Source organism: Peromyscus californicus, unplaced genomic scaffold, assembly GCF_007827085.1.
Source record: "Peromyscus californicus insignis strain IS unplaced genomic scaffold, ASM782708v3 Scaffold_10__1_contigs__length_136768540, whole genome shotgun sequence".
NCBI lineage: Eukaryota > Metazoa > Chordata > Mammalia > Rodentia > Cricetidae > Peromyscus > Peromyscus californicus.
The window spans coordinates 11,841,781-11,857,620 of NW_026294391.1; the positions used below are offsets into that span (position 1 = coordinate 11,841,781).

Below are 15,840 nucleotides of genomic sequence, written 5' to 3' on the forward strand. Positions count from 1 at the left end.
GCTAGACTGGGTGGAAGATTGCCACTGATCTCTTTGTTCTTCTTTCCAAAGTGCCCATGTTGACCAAATCTCCTTTTCCTGCTTTTCACTGTCAATTTGTCTCCTTCGTTGACTTATGGAGCCAGGTGGCCCAGTCTGTCTTGCTAGGTGACACTAGTAACCCCAGTAGCGTGAGGAATTCAGAGCCAGGCTACTGCCCCCAAAACCCTGAGCCCTGCTGGAGGAAGCACGTTTCTTTGCTAAAAATTAAACATCCTCTTTGTGACCCACAAGAAAACAGGACATAGGAAGGCATCCAACAGGATGAACATGGCCCCCGATGCCTGGCACCCCCTCCTCGCTCGTGGAGCAGTGGCCTGCTGGAACCCTTCCTTCCTCACACTTGTTTACTGTAGCATGGGAGCCAGCTTCCCATCACACCACCAGACTCTCTTGAGCTCCACTGAGGACACTGTGGCTTTACCTTTTCATTTAATGTAACATTTGTTTCTTTCGTGGTGATAGGGCTCCGCTGAGAACCTCGGTCCTAGACCCTCACACACACGGGCAAGGGCTCGACCACTGAGCTGCATCTCCAGCTGTCCCTCCGTCCTTGCCTCTCAGGTACCTTGCGTGGTTGTTGCTACACAACAGGGCCCCATCACAGCCCTATCCAGGGAACTCAAAAAAAAAATCTCCTTCAGGAATCTGTCTCTTCATAGGACCTCTCAAGAATCAGAGTCTGGGACGCAAAAACCACTAGCCACACAAGTGAGATGACCCAAGATCGATCTCCAAAACTCATGTCAAAAGCTGCATGCAGTGCTGTTCATCTGGTATCCCCACATAGTGCAACAGGAGAATAGCCCAGAAGTTAGCACGCCAGCTTCCTGGGCTACAGAGAACGGCAGCAAGAGGACCTACCTCGACAACGTGAAAGGCAGGAACAAATTCCCGAAAGATGTCCTCTGACCTCCAGACAAGCACCATAGAAATGTGTGCATGTACACACACACACACACACACACACACACTTTTTTTTCTGAGACAGGACTTTTCTTTGTAGCCTTGCCTGGCCTGGAAAGCACTCTGTAGACCAGGCTGGCCTCAAACCTCAAATTCACAGAGATCCTCTTGCCTCTGCCTCCTGAGTGCAGAGATTAAAGGTGTGCACCACCAAGCCCTGCCTTAAAAAAAAATATTAATCCAGAAAGCCAGGCTGGGGATGCAGCTCAAAGGTAGGCTGTTTACCTTATTTGCATAAGACCCCACCTGGGTGGGGGAACGAAAACAGAACATACTGAGAAGAAAATGAAGGAATAAAGCCACAAGAGGATAGTTTCAATAAACAGCTGTGAGCAGGCCCTGTTTTAGGCAGTGGGAGGCAGCAGAGAACATCACTAAAGGAACCTCCCTCCACCTGATGAACCTCGCATTCAAAGGCACAAAGAGTCCATCTTTCAGTTCTCTGAATACTCTCCAAACTCCTTCCCACTCCGCTTTCTGCATCTGTTGCTCCCTCTTCCTGCAATGCACTTCCTCCAGATATTCCCAGAGTGTGCCCTTCTGCGGGTCTTAGCTCGGGAGTCACCTTCTCAGAGAAGCCTTACCCAGCAGCTGACTGTTTATCTAAAATAATGACGCTGCTCTGTACCACGGTACAAACTACAGTCCAAGCTCCTCTTAAGGCTGAGGCAGAAAAATGGACTGAACCCACCAGGTGCAGGGCACCAGCTCAAGATCTCATCTAGAAAGGAAGAAAAGGCGCAGGGTGGTGGTGGCACACTCCTTTAATCCCAGCACTTGGGAGGCAGAGCCAGGCAGATCTCTGTGAGTTTGAGGCCAGCCTGGGCTACCGAGTGAGTTCCAGGACAGGCGCCAAAACTACACAAAGAAACCCTGTCTCGAAAAAGAAAGGAAGGAAAGGCAATGTAATCCTTTCTTCACTGCCTGTTCTTTTCATCCTCCTGAATCACCCACCACCTGACAAAGCATCATACATTTGCTGGGTATCAAATGTTACACTTGTTATCTCAACACTTGGGAGACTAAGGCGGGAGGACAGAGCCTCAAGGACAGCCTGGGCTGTATAGCAAGACCCTATCTCAAAAATAAAATAAAACAGTTTGTATCTATTTGTTTAGTAGCATATCTGTATTTAATGCAGTTACTTTACTAAATGTACAGAAACAGTACCATACAAATAGTATTATCAAATACATTGTGTATGTGTAGAATAATACCTAGGTTTTATACACAATACAAAATATATAAAATATTTACTATTATATATTTTTATTTACATGTGACCTATTTTTACTGTTTAACACTATGTAATTTAAAATTACACATCACTGTACTTTTTTTTTTTTTTTTTTGGTTTTTCGAGACAGGGTTTCTTTGTGTAGCTTTGCTCCTGTCCTGGAACTTGCTTGGTAGCCCAGGCTGGCCTCAAACTCACAGAGATCTGCCTGGCTCTGCCTCCCAAGTGCTGGGATTAAGGCGTGCACCACCACCACCCGGCTTCATCACTGTATTTTTATACACTCTTATACATGTATGTTAAATTACGTATGTTTAGACACTTCCCATAATATGTATCCTTTCCTTGCCTCAGTCTCCTCTTTGTAAGTTAAGGATAATTAGGTCCTGTGTTGTAAGAATTAAATTGAATGGGGGGGGGGAATTTAGTAGCATATCTGTATTCAGGAGGCTGAAGAGATGGCTCAGCTATTAAGAACACTTTTTGGTCTTCCAGAGGACCCTGGTTTGATTCTCTGCACCCACAAAGCAGCTCACAGTCATCAGAAACTCCAGTCCCAGGGGATCCAATGCCCTCTTCTGACCTCAGAAGTAACCAAGCATGCAAGTGATTCACATACATCCATGCAGGCAAAACATGCACACACATAAAATAAATCTAAAAATAACATTTTAAGAATTCAGCAGTACACTGGAAACAACTTTATAGGTTTTCACAAGTGAGCTAGTTCAATTTTCAGGGATTTTGTAAACTGATTGCTAAATAGCTATTGTTAAAAAGAAAACAATGGGGCTGGACAGATAGCTCCATGGTTAAGAACATTTGTTGCTCTTGCAGAAGAGCGGGTTCAGTTCCCTGCACCCACATGATGGCTCACAATCATCCATAACTCTACTTCCAGGATCTGACACCTGACTTCCTTGGGCAGCAGGCATGAGTGTTTTCTTCACATACATGCAGACAAAACACTTATACACACAAAATGAAAATAAATTAATCTTTAAAAAACCAAAATACTGATTAACCTCAGCATTCAGGGGGCAGAGGCAGGTGGATCTCTGTGAATTTGAGGCCAGCCTGGTCTACGTAGTGAGTTCCAGGACAGCCAGGACTACATAATGAGACCTTGTCTTAAGGAAATAAAATAGGAAATACTGAACAGTGTGTGAGGGGTGGGGGAGCAGCTCAAACTTCCGCATTTGGAAGATGGGGAGTGGTTCAGGAGTCGGAGGCCAGCTTGACCTACACTGAAACCAAGGCGAGAGACAGAAAGAGACAGGGAGAGACAGAAAAGAAAATATAATACTGCGAACTTAACAATGAAGTGGATTGGATTTTTAAAGGTAATAGAGCCAGGCGGTGGTGGCGCACGCCTTTAATCCCAACACTCGGGAGGTAGAACCAGGCGGATCTCTGTGAGTTCGAGGCCAGCCTGGGCTACAGAGTGAGTTCCAGGAAAGGCTCCAAAGCTACACAGAGAAACCCTGTCTCGAAAAACCAAAATAATAATAATAATAATAATAATAATAATAATAATAATAATAATAAATAAAGGTAATAGATATTTAAAACTTATCACTTCTTAATTATCTTACTGTATTTCGTTCATTTTCTATGCTTTTGAAGCCATTTCTCCCATTATACGGTCCAGTTAATACATAATGTGTTCAGACTACACATGGGTGACTTAAAATCTGACCAGATGATGGATAATACATAAACCATGGAAACTAACAACTGCTACAAACAGACCCAACTCCCTACCCTGCCAAAAGCCCGTTAACCATTTACCAGCACATCACTGACAGCACTTAGTGCCTAATACACGGAAAATGCTGTTTATCTTTTGCACTAGGTCATGACATATGAGCAAACACACACTAATATATGCACATACACATATGCTTTACACTTTTTTTTTTTTTTTTTGGTTTTTCGAGACAGGGTTTCTCTGTGTAGCTTTGCACCTTTCCTGGAACTCGCTTTGGAGACCAGGCTGGCCTCGAACTCATAGAGATCCACCTGCTTCTGCCTCCCGAGTGCTGGGATTAAAGGTGTGTGCCACCACCGCCTGACATGCTTTAAACTTTTATTCATACTTACTTATTAATTGATTTCTCTATTTGGGGAGGGGGCACGTGTCACAGTGTGCATGTAGGGGTGGGAGTGCGGTGAATCGAACTCAGGTGGTCAGATTTGGCAGCAAGAGCCTTTACCCAGTGTGCTGTGTCACACATTCATAGATAGGCTTTTTAGTAGTGCGTGGGGGTTAAAATGTTCCCCAAAAAACTGGAAAGTATATAATTAGGAAAGGATGTACATACATCTTTCTAACTCTCCAATTAACACTGTGAATCTTTTTTTTTTTAAGAAAAAAATTTTTTTTTCAAACACCGTGAATCTTCATCGGTGATTATCTCCATTTTTCAGATGGGGAACCTAAAGTTCTCAGATGGCAAAATTGAAAGCACTGCAATCAACCAGTACAAGTAGGATTCAAAATTGCACGCGGTAGCTTCTCCTTTAGCGTACTTTCGCAACAAGCTTTCCTGCGCCGCCTAGTGACGCGCCACCACCTTGCGTAATTTCCCTTCCCGCCAGACTTAAAGAGAATAGGCGTGGTCATGTCGCTGAATTCTGGGAAATGTAGTACATAGGCTCGATGACCACCAGGATATAAAAAGAGGCGGCTAAGTAAGTTATCTTGGCCTCGTTTATCTTGCTTTTTTGTGCGAGTGCGTGGAGCGGGGTGGGGGGTTCCCAGCCAAGGTCTCTCTATATAGGCCAGATAAACCGAGAACTCGCAATCTTGCTGCCTCGCCTTCCTGAGGGCGGCAATACGACCTTGGCCTTGAAACAAAGAACAAAGAGCGGGTTCAGTTGCCTTGCAACATTATTGGCTAATCAATGTCAGTTGCATTCTGGGAATAGAAGTTCCTATGGCCCGGATATGTCGACAAATGATGACGAGACTAACGTCATACGTTCTGCTCTGGTCTGGACCTCCGTGGAGCTTAACTGTTTCACAATGCAAAGTTTGCCACGTTGCGACAACCTCTAGGTATGTGCAACAGGCCTTCGGGTCAACTCCGAACACCAACTGAAGTCCTACCTTTTCTCACCGGTTTGCACAATCTTCTTGAAGCTGGTGATCCAGCCTCCCACCCTATCCAAGAGCTAAAGTAGGTCCTGGGGCACCGAGGACAAACTAGGACCAAGACTGTAGGCATGCTTACCCTGTTGGGATGGAGGGGGTTCATTCTCGATGTTGCAACTGCATAGTTCAGTCAAGCCCTGGGAAGTTTACCTAGAGCAGGAAACTAGAATGCTGGGTGAACTCAAGGGGGTGCAACATGTAGCTACACAACTGATCTACTAACCACTGGACCACCTTGAGGGATATCTGGTGATCCTGATAGGGTGATGATCAATGAGGTCATGAAGATTGACTTGGGGCTGTTAATAGAAGTTGAGTCTTTAAGGTATTAGACGTGCAGTGCTGTGTCCACCAGAAAATTAATGAAGGCTGATGATATTTTAGTTGAGTTGTTCATGGAGGCCGATAGAGTGCACTCACTGGTTAACTAATGAAGGAATCCCTAATGAGAGTGTGACTCCTGAGAGTTCTGGATAGTCAGCAGTCTACATAATAATAACTGATGGTGAGGTTATGGAGAGAATAACAGAGATGGGTAGGCAGAGTAATAAAGGGCCTCGTGGGGGGAGTAAAGAAAGAAAAAACAGAAGCTGTGTGAGCATGCAGGGTAATGTGTGTATTGATGAAAAGGATACTGAGGGCCACTAACTAGTGTGATCTTTGAGAGGTTGGTTGGAGAGCTGAGTTAATGGAGCTAATAAATGCGAATGATAGAGACCTAACAGGTCATGATTCTGTAGGCATTACTGGAGATTAAGGTGGTGGTAATTAATGGCTGGAGGCCTGATCTTTTAAGGGATTGATGGACTGCAGAGTGGAGAGAGAGATTAGGCTGTGGGAGGTGGAATAAGGTTGTGTCAAGGTATTAGGTGTGAAAAGCATGGGATTAATGGGGGGAAGTAGGGTTCTGTGAATCTAGAGCTACTGGAAATATCTAGATGCTCGGGTGTTAATAGAGATGAAATGAGCAGAGAAAATAGTTGAGAGAAAGAGAGAGAGGTTACTTGTGTAGCGTGTCAGTAGGAGGTGGGCAGGGTCAGTAGTAGGTCATTAACTGTGGAGTCTGTGGTACCCACAGTGATGGGAGCCTGTCAGGGCTTCAGTCTCCGTGTGTTGAATGAACTGTCAGGTGGGTCACATGAACTCAATTAAGTGGACTTTGTTTTCTCTGCCCTGTGCAGGTAGGCGTTATCCTATTACCTACCCTGTTTACTCCTACAGGACAGCGTCAGCTCACTGCCTACCAGCAGAGTGAGATGGGACGGACGTCAAAGGATAAACGGGATGTCTACTACCGCCTGGCCAAGGAGAATGGCTGGCGGGCCCGGAGTGCCTTCAAGCTACTTCAACTGGATGAGGAATTCCAACTCTTCCAAGGTGCCTAACTTGGTGGCCAAGTGACCTGGGAGTGAAGAGAAGGCCGCTTTTCTGCAGAGCTCACTTTCTCAGGTGAGAAAGGTCTATGCAGCTGACAAAATATGTCTTCACTGTGTATGCGCAGGTGTGAAACGAGCAGTTGACCTGTGTGCAGCCCCAGGCAGCTGGAGCCAGGTGCTGAGCCAGAAGGTTAGGTGAGTGGAGGTCTGGGAGGGTAAAGCGGTGGGAAGCAGGAGGGGCTGGGGGTAAAGAGTGTGCTGACATGGACCGTGCTGTCCACAGGGGCCAGAGTTCCGGTCAGGTGGTGGCTGTGGACTTGCAGGCTATGGCTCCGCTCGCAGGCGTGATACAGATACAGGGGGACATCACTCAGGTGAGCACATGACAGAGTATCGGGGTTATCCTGGGAGAAGGCTCTACTTGGGGGCTATGGAAACTGGAAGAGAAGCAAGGCAATGCAAACAGTGGAAGTAATATGTAATCCTCGGATGTAGAAGGCTGAGGCTGAGGGGTAATAAATACAAAGCTAGCCTGAGTTCTATAATGAGACTGTAGCTCAGAATGAAAAAGAGAGAGGACTGCAAGGTGGCTTCAGTAGGTAAGGATGCTTGCCGACAAACCAGATGACCAAGTTCAATCCTGAAAGTTGTCCTCTGACCTCCGTGTGCACACAGTTGCACATGGATCTAAACTTTACACACACAATAAATGAATAAATAAATGCAGTTTTTAAAATATTTTAGGGGCTGAAGAGATGGATGGTTCAGCAGTCAAGAGCACTGGTTGCTCTTGCAAAGGACCCAGGTTCAATTCCCAGCACCCACACAATGGCTCACAACTGTCTGTAACTCCAGTCCCAGAGATTGTCATGCCATCTTCTGGCCTGCCCGGCACCAGACATACATGTGGGGCACAAACATACATACAGGCAAAACACCTATATACATTTTTAAAAAAGAAAAAGGAGCCAGGAGGTGGTGGTGCACACCTTTAATCCCAGCACTCGGGAGGCAGAGACAGGTGGATCTCTGTAAGTTCGAGGCCAGCCTGGTCTACAGAGTGAGTTCCAGGAAAGGCGCAAAGCTACACAGAGAAACCCTGTCTCGAAAAACCAAAAAAAAGAAAAAGAAAAAAAGAAAAGAAAAAGGAAGGGAGAGGAAAATAAAAATATTTTTAATGAGTTGATTAGTTTTTTTTATTATTTGTCGTGTGTATATATGTGGGTGCTTGTGTGCTATGGTGTGCATATAGAGGTCAGAGGACAGCTTGGAGGAGTCAGTTCTGCCCTTCCGTTATGTGAGTTCTAGGGATGGAACTCTGGGTCACCACACCTGGCAGCAAGGACCTTTACCTGCTAAGCCATTTCACCAGTCCCTTAAAATTATTTTAAATAAAAAAGAAAGAGGAGCCAGGCAGTGGTGGCACACGCCTTTAATCCCAGCACTCAGGAGGCAGAGCCAGGCAGATCTCTGTGAGTTCGAGGCCAGTCTGGTCTACAGAGCCAGATCCAGGAAAGGCGCAAAACTACACAGAGAAACCCTGTCTCGAAAAACAAAAACAAAAACAAAAAAAAGAAGAAAGAAGAAAGGAAAGGAAAAGAAAGAGGAGGGAGATTGGAGATGTAGCTTAGCACTAGAACACTTGTATAACATGAGCAAAGCATACTGGGTTCTATCCCTGTATGAGAGACAAACTGAGAAAGACAGATTAACAGCAGACAGCTAGTAGATCGTATTGCAGAGACACCAAAAGATGGTGAGGATGGGTCACTAGAGATGGAACCTGGTCTTGGGCAGGCAAAGCCTAAGAACATGGCCATCTCAGAGTCTTTGAGGCTAGGGCTGTGGGCAGGTGGGATTTGAGGGTGAGGGCAGCAGAGGGGCACCAAGGCCACTCATCCCCCTTTCTCTATAGCTTTCCACTGCCAAGGAGATCATCAAGCACTTTGAGGGCTGCCCTGCCGACCTAGTAGTGTGCGACGGGGCTCCTGATGGTAAACGGGGTGTGGGGTGACCTCTGTCTCCTGGCTTGGTTTTTTTCTCCCTCTCCCCCTCTGCTTTCACCATTTCCTCCTTTCTGTCAGTGTCTCCCTACCTCTGCTCCCTGCTCTCATTCTCCAGCTTTCTTCTCACTGCCTTTCAAGTTTTTTTTTTTTTTTAACTATTTCATGGTGATGGAAATGGAGGGACTCTCATGTATGCTAGACAAGTGTTCTGCCCGCCTCGAAGGCATACCTCCTGCCCTCCAGCTTTGTGCTTTTTGTCCACCCTTCTGCCTTTTCGTAGGACTGCCTGTCCCATCCTGTGTTCTTTGTTTTCAGCCAGCTGTCTATTCAAATCATTTTCTAAGCACGTGTTGTGTTGGGAAAGTGCACATAAATAAATTCCACTGACCTCTGGCCTTGTGAAGTCAATGTTTTGGTGGGAATACATAGAAAAGAGCCAGTTGAGCTGGGGCCTCAGTGCCTCTAATTCCAGCTCTTAGGAGACTGAGGCAGGAAGATCACTAGAGTTCAAGGTCAGCCTGGACTAGAGAGGCCCTGTCTCAAAAACTAAAAGTAGGGGGGTGGGGGGCTGGCTTAGTGGTTAAGAATTCGAGCTGCTCTTCCAGGGACCCCATCCATGCCTAGTGCCTCACAACTTCCTGTAACTTCAGCTCCAGGGGGTCTGACACCCTCTCCTGGCCTCCATGGGCACACACATGTGACAGACACAAACACAGACACACATCCACATCCACATAAATTTTAAAAAGTTAAGTTTTAGAAATATATGAAACTAATAGCAATTTATAATTTTTAATATCCAGATAATTAGATAAACTAAAAATGGTCATAGGTACTGTAGGGAAGTCACTGAAACAGGCCAAGGAAGTAAAAACTACCTGTTGGGATTTTAAATAAAGTAGACAAGAAAGGCTCCATTGACAGCCAGGAGAGTTGATAGGGCACGTGCTGATGGGCCGTCAGTTACGGTCTTGCTCTTCATACTGAGAACCTGGAGCAAACCCTGAGGGTTGTGGACCAAGAAAGCCTGCCTGGCTGGGATGATGATTGTACGTACCCCTCAGGCCACTTAAGCAGTGTGAGGGGCAGAGGTGAAAGCAGGGACACCAGGAGGCGCTGGACACTGCAGTACTGCGAAGGAGTGAAGGATTCCAGTGACGGGCGAGGAGAGTCACATTTGGAAAATAGAGCTGGCTGGATTTGCTAACGTCTGGCATGTGAGAGTGATGGGGGCCAGAGCTGGTCACAGGGACTAAGGTTTTTGACACGAACAACTGGAAGGATCAGAGGAGCTGGTAGAGGAGGAAGAGTAGTAGAAAATTGGCTTTGGACTTGTTGAGCCTGTGAGGCCAATCTAAATAAAGCTCAAAGGAGCCATCTGGGCTGGAGGTCGAAATGCTAGTACTGCTTGTGGGACAAGTAGTTTCCAGAATTGGAATGACTTCCCAGGTGCCAGGGGTCAGAGTTCAAATCCAGTTGGAAGGCAGTACTCTGTTTTCAGAACCTTCGCAATAAGAAGGCCTGAAAGAAATGTCTGTAGTTTTCTAATCTCTGGTACAAGAAGATATATCAAATCAGAAGGTCCCCGAACGCTGTTCCTCTCTCTACAGTCACTGGCCTCCATGATGTCGATGAGTACATGCAGGCCCAGCTTCTGCTAGCTGTGAGTAAACCTGGTGGCCGCCCCTGCTCCCCTTTAGCCCTCTCTTGGCTGCCTCTGCCTCAGCCTCCACTGTACCCCTCTGTCCTTCCCACAGGCTCTCAACATTGCTACGCATGTCTTGAAGCTAGGGGGCTGCTTTGTAGCCAAGGTGAGCCTTGGGGGACCTGGGGAGTGTTGAGAAAGGTTCCTGAGAGGGGAGCACCTTTACCTCTCCATCTTGCCTCCCATACCCGACAGATATTCCGAGGCCGGGATGTAACTCTTCTCTACAGCCAGCTTCGTGTCTTCTTCTCCAGTGTGCTGTGTGCCAAGCCCAAGAGCAGCCGGAACTCCAGCATTGGTCAGTGGCCTGCAGGCCTGCCTCATAGGCAAGGGGGTGACTGGCATGTGTTCACGGAAGGTTGAGGTGACAGAGAGTCACCTCTCACTTCAGATTCTCCCCACAGAGGCCTTTGCTGTTTGTCGGGGTTATGACCCTCCTGAGGGCTTCATTCCAGACCTGACCAGACCCCTGCTGGACCACTCGTACGGTGAGAGCCAGAGCTGGTGGCCCCATGCCTGAGGAAACTGCACTACCCACATGCACCTAATATCTCTTGAGGGCCCTCAGCCTCCCACCCTGATGGCAGTTCTACCCGCTTAGGGATATTTTGTACTAAAGGGAGCTTCAGTTCAGATAGTCCTCCAGTGGTAGCTCTTGGTCCTGGTGGAAATTCTGTTGCAGCAAACTCCTAAGCATTCACCCAGGGAAGATCCTACCTGTCTATCTTAGGAAAACTCTCAGTCACTGCCCTCAGGTGGAAACCTCGCCTGTGTTAAACATGTTCCCTGTCCAGATCCGTAGCCTTGCCCCTGATGGGCAAAGGCAGATCCCATTTGAGTGAGACAAGGTCCTGATAGGATGTGCTGGTAAAATGCTGGGTGGGCATAGTACAGTGAAAAGCCAGACCAAGGGCTCAGACAAGCCCCTATGAAGGTGATCTACACTAGAGGGCTAGTTGATGATGGACCAGTGGGGGGGGGCGCTGAATGCTCCTGTAGCCTGTGTCATAACTGGCCTTGCCCTGAGTCTTCACTCTGCCTCTTCTTAAGACTTAGATTTCAACCAGCTGGATGGTCCCACCCGTATTATTGTGCCCTTTGTGACCTGTGGGGACCTCAGCGCCTACGATTCGGATCGCAGTTACCCTCTGGATGTGAGTGTCCAATCATCAGGACATGGGTCAGGGAGACTGTCTCGGATTCTCATCTCATCATCTCCCTGCCTCTTGTGTCCCACAGCTAGAAGATGGCTCCGAGTACAAATATACTCCGCCCACACAGCCCCCCATCTCACCCCCATACCAGGAGGCCTGCAAGTTGAAGAAGAATGGACAGCTGGCCAAGGAGGTCCTCCCCCAAGACTGCTCCATCAACAGAATAGACAAGTTGCCCCAGCCTCTGACTGTTCCTCATTGTCTTACTCTGCTAGCCCCCAAGGTATGGATATTCACTTCTGAGCCTGCCATGACCCCTTCCCAATATGCATGTTTCTGTCCTGCCTCACATGGTTCTTTCCTGCCTTGCAACAACTGTAAGAATCAGTAGGTCAGCCCACTGGCAAATGGGAAAATGTAACCAAATAACTGAGTCCCTTTTCTTTTTCTTCGGCAGGTGGAAGACAATGAAATGAATTGTTCATCTTAACACGTTAAGGTAAATTTGCCTTTTTTTTTTCCCTGAAGTTCAAATAAAGGGCACCTTTAAGAAAAAGCTGGCCGAGCGGTGGTGGCGCACGCCTTTAATCCCAGCACTCGGGAGGCAGAGCCAGGCGGATCTTTGTGAGTTCGAGGCCAGCCTGGACTACCAAGTGAGTTCCAGGAAAGGCGCAAAGCTACACAGAGAAACCCTGTCTTGAAAAACCAAAAAAAAAAAAAAAAAAAAGAAAAAGCTGAATGGGGACTGCAAGCTGGCTCAGTAGTTAAGAGTAAGAGTAGGCACTGCTCTTGCAGAAGATCTGAGTTTCATTCCCAGCACCCATGTCTGGCAGCTCACAACTGCCTGTGACTCCACCTCCATGGCACTGGACATATCTCGCCTCCCTGGGCACCTACATTCACAAGCACATACCCAGGACACACATACACAATTAAAAATAATAAAAATATTTGGGCATGGTGGCACTCACCTTTAGTCCCAGCACTTTGAGGGGTGGACAGGAAGTAGGCAGGTCTCTACAAGTTTGAGGCTAGCCTGGTCTGAACAGTTCGAGGCCAGCCAAGGATACATAATGAGACCTTATCTTTAAAAATCCTTCAGTGGGTTGGAGATGGAGCAAAGGTTCAATCTCAAAAAAACAGGCAGGCCAGGCAGTGGTGGCGCACGCCTTTAGTCCCAGCACTTGGGAGGCAGAGCCAGGCGAATCTCTGTGAGTTCGAGGCCAGCCTGGTCTATAGAGAAAACCTGTCTCAAAAAAAATAAAAGGCCTAGGAGTGCAAGACAAGGATCAGAATGTCCTCAGATACATAGCAGGTTTGAAACCAGCTTGAGCTACATGAAAACCTGTCTCAAAAGATGGAAGACCTCAGTAAATTTTTACTTTAAAGAAAATTTTGTTTTCCCGAGACAGGGTTTCTCTGTGTAGTTTTGGAGCTGGTTCTGGAACTCACTCTGTAGCCCAGGCTGGCCTTGAACTCACAGAGATCTGCCTGGCTCTGCCTCCTGAGTGCTGGGATTAAAGGCGTGCGCCACCACCGCCACCTGGCTTGTTTGTTTGTTTGTTTTCTCTAATTTTTTTAAATTGAAACACAGGGATTAGAGAGATTACTCAGTGGTTAGGAGCACTTGTTGTCCATTCAGAGGACCAGGGTTTAGTACCCAGCACCCATATGGCAGCTAACAACCATCTGTAACTCCAGTTCCAGGGGATCTGATAGCCTCCATGTTTCTTCTGGCCTCCATATTTACCAAACATGCACGTAAGCCATTTACATACATGCAGGCAGGCAAAACAGTCATACACATAAAATGAAAATAAATCTCCTTTAAAAAAAAAATTGAGCCGGGCGGTGGTGGCGCACGCCTTTAATCCCAGCACTCGGGAGGCAGAGCCAGGCGGATCTCTGAGTTTGAGGCCAGTCTGGGCTACCAAGTGAGTTCCAGGAAAGGCGCAAAGCTACACAGAGAAACCCTGTCTCGAAAAACCAAAAAAAATAAATAAATAAAATAAAAAAAATTGAGACAGGCCAGGCATGGTGACATAGGCCTTTAATCCCAGCACACGAAAGGGAGTCCAATCTAGGCTACATAGTGAGACCCTGTCTTAATAAAAACACAAAAACACAAAACACCAAACCAGGCAGTGGTGGTGCACACATTTAATCTCAGCACTCGGGAGGCAGAGGCAGATGTATCTCTGTGAGTTTGATGTCAGCCTGGGCTACAGAGCGAGTTCCAGGACAGCCAGGGCTACACAGAGAAACCCTGTCTCAAACAAAACAAAACAACAATAACAAAAATGGAAACAGTGCTGGGGTACGGGTCAGTGATAGGGATTGCCTGGCATATATGAGACCCTGGGTTGCTGGCTTTAAAGATGTGCACTACCATACTCGGCCCCAATTACATGTCTAAGAAATTAGTACTAGGGCTGGAGATGGCTCAGAGGTTAAGAGCACTGGCTCCTCTTCCAGAGGTCCTGAGTTCATTAACCCAGCAACCACATGGTAGCTCACAACCTTCTGTAATGAGATCTGGTGCCCTCTTCTGGCCAGCAGGGATACATGCTGTATACATAATAAATAAATAACTCTTTAAAAAAAAAAAAAAAGAGCCGGGCGGTGGTGGCGCACGCCTTTAACCCCAGCACTCGGGAAGCAGAGTCAGGTGGATATCTGTGAGTTCGAGGCCAGCCTGGACTACCAAAAGAGTTCCAGGAAAGGCGCAAAGCTACACAGAGAAACCCTGTCTCAAAAAAAGGAAAAAAAAAAAAAAGAAAAGAAAAAGAAAACTAGTTCTAGGGCTGGTGAGATGGCTAAGCCTGAGAAGCAGAGTTAAACCCTCGTAACCCACAGGATAGAAGGAAAGAATTGACTCTCACACATTGTTACCTCCATGGTGTGCTTCCACACACATATACACACAATAGTAAATGCAAATTTTTATTTTTATTTTTATTTTTTTATTTTTTTTATTTTTTTTTTTGGCTTTTGAGACAAGGTTTCTCTGTAGCTTTGGAGCCTGTCCTGGAACTCGCTCTGTAGACCAGGCTGTCCTGGAACTCACAGAGATCCGCCTGCCTCTGCCTCCCGAGTGCTGGGATTAAAGGGGTGTGCCACCACCATGTCCAGTCCCCCCAAAAAATATTTTTTAGAGAAATTAGTTCTCGACCGTTTGTAGCAGCCCTGTTAACTCATAGACTGTTCACAGTGGGCAGCTTCATAGCAGTCGGAATGAAATAGCACTTTGTAGTTAATCCTGACAGACTTTTTTATGCATTGTCCTTTATGTTAGGATTTGCAGTAAAACTCAAAGTAATACAACTCAGAAGCTGCTGCCTGTCAGAAAAACCAGAAGCTGGCTTGAGGAGTTTGCTAGAGTGGGGACCTGCAACAACTCCATGACGACAAAGAACCCGAGGAAGTCTGCGGAGCTGCAGTAGGAATTTCTGGAGACTGAGCACACGCCTCTTCTTTCAGCCTCTCCTGGGGTGTCCTGAATAGGTTCAGGATTTCCTCCCCCCGAAAAGCGGGGGTTCTTACCATGGATAACCATCAGGGACCTCCACCAACTTGATGGAGGAAAATGTTACACCTTCTTCACTCTAACTGAAGTTCAGCTTTATTTATTCCCAGTCAGTGAACATTGGCAACCAATCAACAGTAAAAGCCCTACCTATGCAAGTCCCTTACTTTTTATGATACAGTTCATAGGCATCTGAAATACTGCTCGTATTTCTCGCTGCTTTGGATAATAGCAGATTTTATAAATCAGTCCTATAATTAAACATCCCATCTATTACTGCATCCCAATTTTTCCTGATTGGTTGGTCAGGTATTTTTAAGACAGTATCTTCCTATATAGCCTAGACTGCCCTCAAACTCAAGATCCTCCTGCATCTGTCCCCTGAGTGCTGAGATTACAGGCCTGTGCCACCAAACCTGGCTGCTGTATCCCAGTTTTATTTCAATTAAATAGACGGTGATAACTGTATTTCAGTGTAATTGGCTTTCATCATTATTCATATGCATTTGTAGACATATGCAGATGTGCTTTTGAACACTTCTTGTGATGGGCTGAGGATGTAGCTCAGTGATAGAGTGTGGGCCTCGTATGCACGAGGCCCTGGATTCTGTCTCCACTACCACACACACAAAAAGAAATTCTGGCCGGGCGGCGGTGGTGGCGCACGCCTTTAA

The 15,840-nt window shown here is 46.6% G+C and overlaps 1 protein-coding gene across 3 annotated transcripts; it reads left to right on the forward strand.

Moving 5' to 3' along the window:
- The first annotated feature begins 5,021 nt into the window (after positions 1 to 5,021).
- On the forward strand, positions 5,022 to 15,634 carry Ftsj1 (FtsJ RNA 2'-O-methyltransferase 1). Of its 3 annotated transcripts, none has more exons than XM_052743860.1 (13): positions 5,022 to 5,424; positions 6,621 to 6,776; positions 6,901 to 6,970; positions 7,059 to 7,149; positions 8,691 to 8,769; positions 10,392 to 10,444; positions 10,539 to 10,592; positions 10,682 to 10,784; positions 10,891 to 10,974; positions 11,537 to 11,640; positions 11,726 to 11,923; positions 12,098 to 12,139; positions 14,936 to 15,634. In XM_052743860.1, exons 2-12 carry the CDS (start codon positions 6,656 to 6,658, stop codon positions 12,128 to 12,130), a joined length of 990 nt encoding a protein of 329 aa, XP_052599820.1. In that variant the 5' UTR covers positions 5,022 to 5,424; positions 6,621 to 6,655; the 3' UTR covers positions 12,131 to 12,139; positions 14,936 to 15,634. The 3 variants fall into 3 exon arrangements, with proteins under 3 accessions (XP_052599820.1, XP_052599761.1, XP_052599896.1); XM_052743801.1 differs by having other exon boundaries at positions 5,025 to 5,303; XM_052743936.1 differs by having other exon boundaries at positions 5,029 to 5,303; positions 11,543 to 11,640.
- Positions 15,635 to 15,840: the final 206 nt, after the last annotated feature.